Source organism: Arvicola amphibius, chromosome 5 (assembly GCF_903992535.2).
Source record: "Arvicola amphibius chromosome 5, mArvAmp1.2, whole genome shotgun sequence".
NCBI classification, from domain to species: Eukaryota; Metazoa; Chordata; class Mammalia; order Rodentia; family Cricetidae; genus Arvicola; species Arvicola amphibius.
In genome coordinates this window covers 30,352,096-30,365,582 of record NC_052051.1, presented here as the reverse complement: position 1 = coordinate 30,365,582, position 13,487 = coordinate 30,352,096, and the positions used below count along the sequence as shown (strand labels likewise).

General features: G+C 39.7%; 1 protein-coding gene across 3 annotated transcripts in view; it reads right to left on the bottom strand.

Moving 5' to 3' along the window:
- Window positions 1–13,487, bottom strand: part of Ralgapa2 (Ral GTPase activating protein catalytic subunit alpha 2) — a 264,147-nt gene that overhangs the window by 210,916 nt on the left and 39,744 nt on the right. For 2 of the 3 annotated variants that reach the window (XM_038329480.2, XM_038329479.1), the window contains exon 4: window positions 3,853–3,910. In XM_038329480.2, the coding sequence (XP_038185408.1) occupies window positions 3,853–3,910 (58 nt within the window). Of the gene's footprint in view, window positions 1–3,187; window positions 3,209–3,852; window positions 3,911–13,487 lie in introns of those variants that run through there. The other variant, XM_038329481.2, reaches the window with a different exon arrangement.

The window sequence follows — 13,487 nt, the reverse complement described above, 5'->3', positions numbered from 1 at the left end:
AAAATACGTCAGGTGTGATATTGTACTTGGGAGACAGAAGCAGGTGGATCTCTGTGAATTCCAGACCAGACTGTCTACTGAGTGGGACTGGGGATGGGGGGCAGATGAACAAACACAGGAGATCTTTATAATTTTGTATTGATAACAGACTCCCTATCCCGTGCCCATCTGAGAAGCTAGTGGTAACTGATGGCTGGTTGGGGAGGGAGAGTCAATTCTTCAGGGATATGGGCCCTGAGAGGCTACCCATTCTTCAGTGTGTTATATGCTCCTACACCTATGCCCTTATAGGAAGCAGTAAAAGGATTTGGCAATATTTTTTTAAAAGAGAAAGAGAGTATATGAGAGAAAAAATGGTTGGGCAGATAAAGGAGAAACTGGAGGGGAAGGAATTAGGAGGAAGCGTTGACCCAAACATATGATATATGTGTATGAATAGTAAATAAACTATTTTTTAAAGATTTCTAGATATGACAAAAGTAAAACCTATAAAAACGTTAAATTGGACTTTTTCAAAAACTAAAAACATTTTTTCTAAAATACAATAAAATATAGAGAAAATATTTCCAAGGCATAAAATATTGGAACCCCAAAAACAAAAACTGAGAAAATAAAACAATGCAACTCTTAAATGGGTAGCCTTGACACACAGAAATTGCATGAAAAAAAGTTAGCACAACCAAAAACTAAACACTGACCATAACACCTGCTATTAACTGGACCATGACAATGCTGAGGACATAAAATGATATAGACACTCTGCAAAATAAACAGTTTATCAGTCAAGTGTGTTCTACAGGAGATAGGAAAGCTTATTTCTACCTAAAGACCTGCATACAAATGTCTAACAGTAGGTTTAGGCATAACAGCCAAATATGAGAATCAACTGAACACTGTATCAGCAAGAGAATGGATCAACAGATAATAACAAAGTCATACAATGAAATACTGTTCTACTCAAAAATGAAAAGGAATGAACTATTAGTGCATAGCATACAGATGAATCTTAAAGTAAATAGAGCATAAGAGACACTGTGCTAGCTAATTTTAAGTCGACTTGATACAAGCTATTGTCATTTGAGAGGAGGGAACCTCGATAGAGAAAATGCCTCCATAACCTCAGGCTGTAGGCAAGCCTACAGAGGATTTTCCTCACTGGTGGGAAATGCGGGAGGGACCAGCCCACTGTAGATCTTACCACCCTAGGCTGGTGGGTTCTGGGTTCTATAAGAAAGAAGGCTGAGCAAGCCATGAGGACCAAGCCAGCAAGAATCAACTCAGTGTGAGTTCCTACCTTGGCTTCCCTCAGTCATCCAGGATATGTAAGCCAAACAAACCCTCTCCTCCCCAAGTTGGTCATGGTATTTCATCAAAGCAATAATAACTTTAAGACAGATACCAAACAAACAAAAAGAGCGACAGTGCTGTGTGATTCCATCTAAATGAGACTCTAGAAAATGCAAAGGCAGACCAGTGGGGGATCTGAAGAAATCCAACTTATCAAAAAAATTTTTATGGGTTTTACTTTCGGGGTCATACCTTGGGAATCTTGTGAAACTGTATTAATGATTGAGGCTGAGGTAGGTAGGAGGGGAACAGAGAAGCTACAAAGGAGGTTGAGGAAATTTGGGGTGACGCTACAATCATGATAATTCTTATATATTCTTTTTATTCTACCCCCAATAAAACTGTTTTATAAGAATAAATAATAAAAAGCAGAACAGGTGACCTAGAAGTGAGTAGGCAAGAAGAGACTAAGCAGGATGGAGGCTGGTGATAGACAGCTGTCTATCTGATAACAAAGGGCAGGAAGCCACTTGAGGATGGAGGAGAGGGGCAATAAGCTTACGGGCAACAAGGAGAAGGACTGGGAAAGAACGAGACCGTGAAGAAAAAGAGAGATGAGACAACATTGTACCGAGCTGGCACAGTCCAAGGAGAGGGGTACTCAACCATTTCTGGAATTAGCACTACATAAAGAAAGGCTATGACCTCATCTCCATGATCCTGAGACAGAAGTGTCTCCAAGAAAAGTAAGGTTTCAGATGACCAAGGTGAAAGAAAGGCCAAGCTGTGGGGCTGGTGCTTAACCAAGAGAACTGGCTCCATGCTCACAGGAGCATGACTTACAGCCATTCCCTCATAAACTTAGATAAGTAGGGTCCCCTGGTTAGCTCATCCTGGTCATGACGATGCTACCTAAACAGCCAAGAATGCTGCACACAGTTACTTCTCGTTACCACACCACAGAATCTCACAAATCCTCAGGGTATCTCTTTAGGTGATATTTTGCAGTTTTAATTTTTTTATCCTATTTTAAATATGTAATTGCAAAGCTTCTCGGATATAAGGGTTTTTTTTCTTATTTGAAAGATTTAAAGATTAAGGAGCTCTCTCAGAATAAAGATTCAGTCACTAAGTTCCGTGGTTGTATTTAGTGTACATGTTTTATGTTCTTTAAATTTAAATTTGTAACACAAAACTCAAATTCAGTTTCTGTAAGAGCTTATTACCTATTTTTATAGGATAATCTTAAATTAAAATCAGAACTCTGGATTTTGGACTCTCTACTGATGATGCTATCTTTTTTCAGGCCAGGAAGCCCTGCTCATCTTTCATGGGTCCCCTCAACGTCTCCTGGGTGGACACATCTACCCTTCTTCTCCCTTGCACTATAGCCCCATCACAGCAACACTTCACTGTAATTGCTTTTCTCGTCTATCCACAGGGTGAGAGGCCCATCCGAAGCAGGAATGGGGACACGCTCTTTGTTTCTGCCCCCAAAGGTTTGTCTCGCCCTCAATAAATAGTGAAAGAAATTATCAAATAAAGAAGATTCCATTCCAACGGTTATGGTTTCCTCCAATGTAGCCAATGAGTAAAGAAAAAAATGTATCAAGTGACAGAGTCTTACAGGTAGCACGGAAGCAGGAACTCTATAAAGCACATGCAGAATTCACAGTGGGTTCCCTGGAATGCTGCAGTTTGGCTGGGCATTTTAAATTGCAACTGTGCTGTCAGATGTAAAGAGCTGGTCAGAAAGAACAGCAATGTTACTTGCTTTATTTCAAGTTCCCTCTGGCTGCCACATCTTAAAGCATTCAAACACAGAAATATCGAATCAATAATGCAGGCTTAAAGAATAATTTTTTGGTAAGGAATAATGTATAATTATTTAAGAAAATACTCATGATCATTGCTTCTCAACTTGATGTGCACAGGAATCCTTTTGTGTCTCTTCTTAGAAGACCACCATGCTCCTCAGTAGGTCAGACTGAGGCCTGAAATAGTGCATCTTTAGCATGTTCCTGGGGAGCCCGTGGACTACACCTCAAAGGGCACATTTAAAATAACATTTAATTTTTTAATTTATTAATTGAAATTTTAATACACATATACAATCTCTTTAGTCATCTCCATTTCCCACTACCTGCTGGACCCCTCCCACTATAGCACCTCCCAAGTTCATACCCTCTGCTTTCTTTTAAACCCATACTTCATCCATCCTACAGTGTTAACAGGCTTGATCTTGTGCAGGTCTTGTGCAGGCACAACAGCCCTCCTCCACTTCTGACTCTTACACTCCTTCCATCCCCTCTTATAAGCTATTTCTTGGACCTTTCGTGGGAGAGATATGGTATAAATGATGCGTTTGGGGCTGAACACTCCAATCACTTATTCTCTGTACTCAATCAGTGGAGGTGGTGAGAGAGATTTTCCTACAAAGTCCAAGTTGGACTTGATTTAATTCTTTCTATATGCTACTTTGATAGTATTAGTTATATGAAGCATTGTTGGAACCTCAACTGGTCGAAATTCGTATCACTAATACATTGTTTGCTTTCATCTTACCTATACTCTGGTAATGCCATCGAAAGAAAATTCGTTCAGGTAGAAACTGCAGTATTTTCTACAAAATAAAAATTTTTTAAAAATTAAATAAATTTTTGTGATAGACCCATATTACTCACCTCCCCCTCAACACACAAATAAATAAATATAATATAATATAAATATAAATTTAATATGTATGTAAGAATCTCATAAAGTTAATGCCTACAAGTAGGTCTGTTGTTGTTGTTGTTGTTGTTGTTGTTGTTGTTGTTGTTGTTTTGAGACAGGGTTTCTCTGAAGGTTTGGAGCCTGTCCTGGAACTAGCTCTTGTAGCACCTTGAGATGCATTAATGGATACATGCATTTCCCACCAAGCCCTGCAGCCTGAGTTCAATTCCAGGACTTGCAAAACGGAAAAAGAGCACTGAGTGCCACAGTTGTCCTCTGTCCATGGCACATGTGCTCACACAAACACTTGCACACACACATAAATAACATAATTTTTTAAAAACAATATATCCCCCAAATGACAGAACTTAATACAACAACTCAGAGACTGAAACAATCCCTCACTGTCACTTCTTTCTGTAATAACGTTGTGATGGCTGGTTTTTATGGATTAAATCCTATGTGGATCAATAAATATAAAGCCAAACACCACTACCTAGTCTAAATGCTAAGCCTGTGCCTCATGTCCCAGATGTCCCACTTTTGGTGAGGCGAATGCAATCTGGCATCTCTTGTGCTGCAGCTGAACTCTAAGCTGCACTGCTGTGAACGCCACACAAGCTACTGACATCGTGTTTGTAGTTTCACTGGAGAATAAAATAAAAAAATATTTCAAGAAAGCCACACGGTGTGAATAAATATTACTTTTTCTGGAAAACACATGACTCTGTTTAATGCTCAGTGCTCAGCTGCATCTATATGGTAATCCATTACAGCACACTCAAAATCGAAATTAGGTATTACTACCGTTCAGCACATCAGGGAATCTGTCGTTCTTTTAACTGATTATCCACAGCTCCTTTTTCTTCAGAACCCACTGCATGACCAGGAATAATATGAAACGTAAGTCAGAGTTCATGCAAGATGCCACAGTGAACTTTAAAACTCCAGTCTTTATTTAGTTTAGGTGGGAAACTTTTTTCCCAAATTATTACCAGATGATTGCAGTATATTCAAGTTGATTCACACTTGATTGCAAGTCTACATGGAAAGTATGGCAGTGAAGAATGAGGAAGATAATACATATTAATGCATACCAGTTAATCTACCTGAAACAACCAACTAAACCCGTTCAATGTGAGAATGGAGAGCCTGGGAGCAACCCTTCCCCAGACCAGCTGCAGGGCACGATGTGTGCATACAGAAGATGCTGCCCTGGCAGAAAACAGAAGACTTCCTTTAAAAGAACAGACATCTCAGCTTCATGACCTTGGGAGTAACAATGTGCAGAAAACTTAGAATGAGAATTGGCCGTCTTTTCACAAGAGCATTCTGCAGGTGCCTGGCTTCAGAAGGACCCATGCACATTGAGCCCACAAGCACACCACACATGCTTCCCTGTCAACCTAAAGACAGACAACTTTTTTGCTACTGTCTGGTGAATTCTCACCGGTTACTAAAAATAACTCAACTCTTATATAGAAAGACTATTTTCACTGGTCATTAATACTTGTTTAGAACCTTTAAATTCAAGTGAGACAGAGCTAACATGAACAAATAATCTTAAAAATAAGATGGATATGCTGGCTTGCCTTGTCCAGACTGGATACAGGGGAGGTGCTTGTTCTTATGGCAGCTTGCTATGCCGTGCTTTGCTGATGCCCACGGGAGGCCTGCCCCTTTCTGAGCAAATACAGAGGAGGGGTGGTCTGGGGAGGGCAGAGGGAAGAGAGTGGGAGGAGAGGAGGAAGAAGAGGCTGTGGCTGGGCTATTAAATAAATGACTGAATGAATGAATGAACAAACAAACAAACTAACTAAGTAACCCCATCCCAAAACATAAAAATAAAATATATTTTAGCTTTAAAAAAAATGCTGTTTTTTTTTTATACCAGAAATCCCTTCTACTATTTATTCTGCAGTATGTGGTCACGGAGTAGGAAAAACTAGCTCCATATTGTCATATCCATATTGCCACTGTAAACACCAAACTCAAAATTCACTTCCTGGAATAAGACCACTTCAAAAAGATCCTCCACCAGCATGTTTCTCAGGTAGATAGGCATAAGGCCCACTCTGCCACTATACCTGGGATTCCCTGGGAGAAAGGACCCACACTTTAGTGATACACTTACTATCCCCAACATCAGGACCAGTGCCTAGTACACAATATTTCCTAATAATCATTGACATGAACAAATAGATAAGTGAAAAATTACAAACAGAAATCAAAGGAATTCTAGTTTTAGTATACACAGACAAACATACACACACGCACACGTGCGCAAGCATGCACAAAACACAAAACACATGCACAAAGGAGGGAACACTACCCTAACGTGGTAGGTATGGTAATCTGAATGTAGTTGTCCCCCGTAATTTCATATTAGGAGGTGTGGCTTTGCTGCAGTGGGTATGGCTTTGTTGGAGGAAGTGTGTCATTGTGTGGGTGGGCTTTAAGGTTTCCTATGCTCAGGATAACAGCCAACGTCTCAGTCGACTTCCTGTTGCCTGCAAGATGTTAGACTCTCAGCTATCTCTTCAGTACCACATTTGTCGGCATGCCACCATGTTTCCCTTCATGATGATAATAGACCGAACCTCTGAAACTGTAAATGAGCCATCTCAATTACATATTTTCTTCGAAAGAGTTGCCATGGTCATTGTGTCTCATCACAGCAATAAAAACCCTAACTAAGACAGAGTAACACTAAGTGGCATTTAATAAAGATAACTGAAAATGGAAATGTATCTCCAAACATTTTAAATCTCAATACATGATTAGGTCATTGCTTAAGACACAATATTTTTCTTAGCTCAGGAAAAAATACGAGTTAAATTTCAATAAGATACCTAAAATAAATATGGAACATAATTTTTTAAAGTAAGACATATCAGTGAAGACCTATAAAGGCAAAGGTACATATAAGAAAGATTGTTGTTTACTTAAATTCACATAAAATGGCTATGGTGGTTTGAAAGAAAATGGCCCCCAAAGAGAGTGGCACTATTAGGAGGTATGGCCTTGTTGGAAGAAATGTGTCACTGTAGGGACAGGCTTTGAGGTCTCTTTTCCTAAGCTCTCCTCAGTGTGACATTCAGTTGACTTCCCATTGCCTGTAAGATACAGCACTGTCAGCTCCAGCATCACATCTGCCTGTACGCTGCCATGCTCCCCTTCATGGTCATAATGGACTGGACCTCTGAAACAGGAAGCCGCCACCATCAATGAAATGCTTTCTTTAGAAGAGTTGCTGTGGTCATGGTGTCTCTTCACAGCAGGAGTAAACCCTAACTAAGACAGGAGTAAAAAGGCATGCAGGGTGACTTTATCCCAAGAAAGTACAAAGTAGCTGGAACAATGGTTCCAAAAAGGAGACAATCCTACAGAAAAATGGAAATGCCTCCTCAAAAACAAACAAACAAATAAAGAAATGGATAATTTGGTTTTAGCATTTCTGATTCACTTTCTTAAAGACTCAAGTGAACATTAAAGAGACGATGAAAACTTAGGAAAATTAATGTATAAAGTAAAAAAAGATGTATCATTAAATAATCTTCTGAAATTAGAAAACATTAACTACATGAAGATGGATAGCATGAATCCAGACTACTACAGATTATCCATGTGCCACGACATTGTACATCGCAAAACTCCCCAGAACCATGTAAAAGAACAAAGGGAAATGCCTGGGCAAAGTTATAAATTCAGTACAAAACTAAAAGCACTAGGGAAAACCAAACCGAAAATGTAGTTTATTCATCAAACAACAATAATCAGGCTGACCTTGGTCTTCTCATCAGCAGTAAGTTCCAAAGGACAGTGTGATGAACTGATCACGAGCCACTGAGTAGGCATTAGAATGTGAGGACAACAGAAACCCAAAGCAGATCAAAGGGCCTACACAACAATGCATACAGTTCCTGGTAAATGTATCTGCAGCAAATTATGGCTACCTTGAGACATACATACCAAAGAAGAGGGATGCAATGATCTGAAAATTATGTAGTCACTATACATGTTTATACATTCTGAAGTTCAAGAAAAGGTATTCCTGAGCTACATCAGTCATATTATCTTCCCTTCCTCAACAAAGTACATAATTCACATCCTAGCAACAAATATTAATCAAAGTAATTCTCTAATAAGAATGTAGAAATAAAAATCCTATAGCAGTGGGCTATATTTACATAACTGGTATTTAATATGCTAATAGAAATAGATTTTTCAAATCATTTAACACAAGAGAAATAGCATTTTAAAATACTATAATAAAATAACATGGATATAAATTATTTAAAATGCTGAGAAACGAGAAATACAAAATACATAGAGGGTTGAACAAACAAGGCTACTATTAAACACCTTTTCTAGATATAGAAAAAAAGAATGATATTGTTTTGTTAATTTAAAGATAATTACCAGAATGAAAGAAAATATAAATTATACTTTTCAAATTGCAAAGCATATTCCACAAACCAAAAAACTGTGACTCTTCCTAAAGCAAAGATAAGGGTAAAAATGTTGATTATTTCACAAAAAGTTTCTCCTACGAAAGACCAACTTCATCAAAAAAAGGCTTTAAACACACAAAACCTGGTAATAAAACACAAAACTACTCATGAGGCATGTATGCAGATGTACTCACAAGAAAACAATGAATTCAATAAATGGATCACTCATAGGGTACAGGTTTAAATTATCTGTTTAATTAATTAATTTTCTTGTTAAGTGCCCATTTTGTGCCAGGCACCATGTGAGAGACCAAAGACACCATCCCTGCCTTGACAGTTATAATCTAAGGGGGAAAGGCAGAAATACCTTTGAACAGGATCTTGAAGAAAACAAAAAGGTGAGACTACAAGAGAAGGCTATTTCAGGAAGACTAAACAGTGTCTACCCTACCCCTAGAAAGCTTCTCTGCTGGTCTGAGGACTTCCAAGAGGTTTCCAATGGGGACGAAAATAAGACAGGTGACAGGAATGAGGAGGCAGAGGTCTGGTGAAGAGGCCCTCAAAAGAGCACTGGGAGTGCAATCACAGTCCCGAAGGCAATGCAACCAGAACTGCATTGCATGAGAGCACTGGAGGGGGCACGCTGGAGGCGGGGGGGGGGGGGGGCCTTTGGGGGAGCAGAAGATTGCCCCCTACAGTCCAGACAGTAACATACTCCAGTAGACAGCAAGAGGCTCTGCAGGGAGGCCAAGGTAGCAATCAGCACAAGCTATGCAAAACCACAAAACCATTCCCATTAGGTACTAATATATAAATTTAAAAACCTTTCATTATGTATTAGCATGCAACACTGAAAACCTTGGAAGCAGAGATATGATACATTTCATAAGTTCATCTTTTCACTTGCACATTTTATTGAGATCTAACCCTAAGGGGAAAAAAACCTTGCACTAGACATTTCACAAGTCCTCCACTTAGTAGCATGGAATTGTATCGTAAGAGGTGGGCTCTGCCCTGAAGAAATACCAGCTCTCAGAAGAATCTTATTTGCACACATGCACCTCACCTAAGAAGTGTCAGTCGGGGCCACAGCTGCCATGTTAGTCTCCACTTCATGCAGGCTTTTGGGGTTTGGCTAAAAACTACCACATCATTCACTCTCTCTTATTTTTGTACTAGAATAACTAATTAGCCATCCTTTCCATGCCAATTTTTTATTTTAAAAAATCACTTTGAAAGAGTCTGCATAAGCAATCAGAGAGAAATAACCAAGTTTACATGAAATGCTGTAACTTGGTTCTCAACACCCCAGAAACTTAAATTTTAAATGCTTCCCTCAACGACGCTAGAGAGCACCAAAGACCTGCAGGCTAGCTTGGATTAGCCATGCTGTCAAAATCATTCAGTGAATGTCCCAGGTCTGCAGGATCAGATATCTGGAAGGAAGGCTTCAAGTCAGCCCTTTCCCTTCCTATCCAGTGTCACATGCACATCAAACACTAGGTGTCACTCTCTAATTTACAATACAGCAAGCATCCGTACAACTCTAAGTGAATGTAAGAAACCAATTCATGCAAACAATGTCTCAGCATCAGTGTGAAATCAACATAAAGAGAGAAGATGTGCTCTGTTCTAATATAACACAGCATGCTCACTTGTTATTGTGAATACCCTGTCATTAAGTCTTGATGTGTTTTCTTCCATTACTTTCTAAGGATTCATGTGTGCATTTCCTAACTGTCATCTCCATGATCTTCTTTGAGGGTGTCAGTTACCACAGGTCAGCTGCTACCACGCTGGAATGGGTAGGGTACCTGTGCTACAGCAGATGATCAATCACAAGAATGTAATTTCAAACTTCGACAAACATCTTGCTCCAGGTTTCCTTCCTCCAAGGTAACTCAGTAACTCAGTACACTTTTGGGCATTTTGCAATTCATAAGAGAGACTGTAGCCTGCAGTGTGGAGGTTACTTTATCCACTGGAACAGGCACCTTCACTTCAGACTTTGGTGATCTAATTCAAATTATTAATACACTACAATATTGTAAGCAAATTATATCCAGAATAAACTAAACATTTATACTCTTTCTACCATCTAGTCTGTTAAGTTCACAAACAAAAGCAGACATCAGAATAACAATGCTACCAAAACAAAAAACAAAAACAAAAAACAAAAAACAAAAAAAAAAAAAACCAAGGAAAAAGACTTTGGTCCTTTGTTTTAATATGTCCCCAGTATCTAGTAAATGCGAGCACCAAGGAGAGATTACAGCAATAAAATCAACATTCCAGCTACTGAGAGGAATTCAAATCCACCCATTGTCACAGGAATGAAGGGCAGCCTTTGGTTTCACCTTACTTGCAGAGCTCCTGGCACCGTGCTGGCACAAGTCCTCTAACTGCCAACAGGAAAGTCTATATAAGTCTTTCCCATATTTTGAAGAACCATGAGAGGCTAAACCCAATACCTCTACAAGCTCACCTGGAAGTCTCCTAAAGTAGGATATAAAACCCACTGCAGCCCAAGGCTCATCACTAACCACACAGTGACTCCTGAACATAGGGTGTGGCAAGGCTTTGCCAATGCAGACCCTGATGCCTACCTAGTTTCCCCAAATCAGTGGAGAGGAAAGAGAATGCACTCGTGGAGGCCTGGAGTGAGTGAATCCCAAACATCTACTTGTCACCCTGAGTACTGCTTCCCAGACCAGACTCCCCTTCCACCAAAGGAGGGACAGAGAAGAGACATAGTGTCCCATCCTGGAATGACAAGAGTTTGCATCCTTAAGGCTGCGGTAAGGGTGGGGGTGAAAAGGGCCGGAAGGTGTGGTGGAGTGAAAAAGTACTGAGTAATCTGATTTGCCATTATAGTAATGTCATTTTCATCTCAAAGCAAGCATGAAAACAAAAGAGTAAAATTTGCGTGGCTTTTCAACTTCATGTTGGCAGAATGCTGCTCTGAAGTCATGTTTCCCTGCTCCATGGAAGTCAAGCCATAACCATGACATTTTGGGAAGAACAAGAAGCCATGGAAATCTACAGTAAAACTCTAACTCTTAGAAGTCCCCTCCCACACAAGGACAGACCTACAGTAAGGTGAAAATACAACCCATGTTTAACAAAGAGAAATGACCTTTCAGGTGAAGTAGCTGGGAGACTCCACAGCTTCTCTACTACACATGATATACAGACAGACATGCAGAAGGACACTCATACACACAAATAAAATATTTTAAATAGATGATATATATAAATAAAACATAAAATTTAATAAAACCATTTTAAAATTTAAAACAAAATGGAAGAATAAGACTAACTCTCATCCTAAAAGAGGACTTTTCCATGAACTTGTTTGGACACTTCAAACAAAGCTACAGTTGCAGTTCTGCAGGTTAACACACTTGGAAGAGACTGCAAGGCTCACCTTGTCCTACCTGACTCTCTATGGAAACCAAAGCAAAGAAAGGCTTAAGTGCTCTATCAAGGTCGCTAGCTTACTGCTGCCAAGCTGATACAGACCAAGACATCTCTGACCTCTGTCTCTTTTTTTTTTAGTAAGTTCTAGATGGGGGAAAGAATGCTATTAATGCAAAATACCAATGGAGAGAGGTTGAGAATTTAAGAGACTTTAATTCAAAAATAAATATTAACAAATGCAAATCATTGTGGTGGACACAAAGAACTGCAAGTAATGGCTGCTGGAGTTGGGGAACTTCATGGCCTCATTAAGAGGCAGTGGCATAGCCACATTAAGGGATAACAAACAAATGGTCACACACTGTGGCTTACTACACAAGTTCACTAGAAGAATGAGCACTCCCGACCCCTCACCCCAGCAACATTCGCCAGAAGAATTCAGTGAGTTTGAACAGGACCAGAAAAAAAGGGTTAAAGTCCCTGGAAAGAAACGCACGTCATCTAAAAGGCAGAAGTGCATGGCAAAGAAGCCTGGAGCTGAGGGACCCTGTCCCAAAGAGGGACAATGGCAGATGTGGACGGAGGAAAGCTCCACGGCCACCCAGGGGATGAAGGACTCTGGAGGGCAGACCAGCTCGGTCTCATTTTATAGACTATAAAGACCCCATTTTGATGTCCAGAAAGATAATGACAAGATCAAAATGAGGTTTAATCTGGGAGATAATTTTGGTAAAATTTTGAATAAAGATTCTGAAAATCAAGGGTTGAATTTACCCACAATTTCAAACTTTGTGATGTGTGTAGGTATGGGTGTGTGGATGTGGGTGTGGAGGCGGCGGGGGATAGAATATTAGTGCCAGAACACATACAGGCTTTGTAAATTCCAGAGGGACATATGCTGGAAGTAAAGGCAAACAGATTTCGTCTCTGTGCAATCATCCACAGCCTGGAACTTATGACCTGAGCTACCAACCTTAGTTGTCCGCCACTAACTTCACCAGACACTGTACTGTCCAACAGATGACAACACTGTAAAACTACTGCTTCCGTTGCCAAGGCAAGGTGTAGCTCTCTCACAGTCCCTCCTCCGTGACTTTATTACTTCTCGACTTTCTTCCAACCTTTTTCTTATTTATAGAATAGTCCTGCACAGGATCACCTCTGTAATTTAACATATCAATAACTCTACCTCTTCTAAAAGGAGCCTTTCTCAGTTATTTACATGTTGATTTAAGTAGATTCAACTCAGAGCCCTCATAAACCACTTCTAATGTAGAAAGCAGCAATGAAGTTGCTTAGTGCCCAGAATGAAACATACAAATTACTTATAAAGCTAGAGCAGAGCATACAGCATTATCAAAAGAAATGCAAGTGCATCATTCACCCATATTTGCTATGCAAAGTGAAAGTTTTATGAAGCTTTGAATAATATATATTTGTTCTTCTATATAAGGAAATGTAAATAGTAATGTATCACTAATAGCTTCCTCCCTGGTGAGGAATTTCTGGACAGGAAAGAAGGCATCAAACTTCCTTTGTGGGAGGATTAGGACTCAGAACTCTGAAGGCTTCCTACCTTTGGAACAACTAGTGTCAAAAAGGAACAACAAC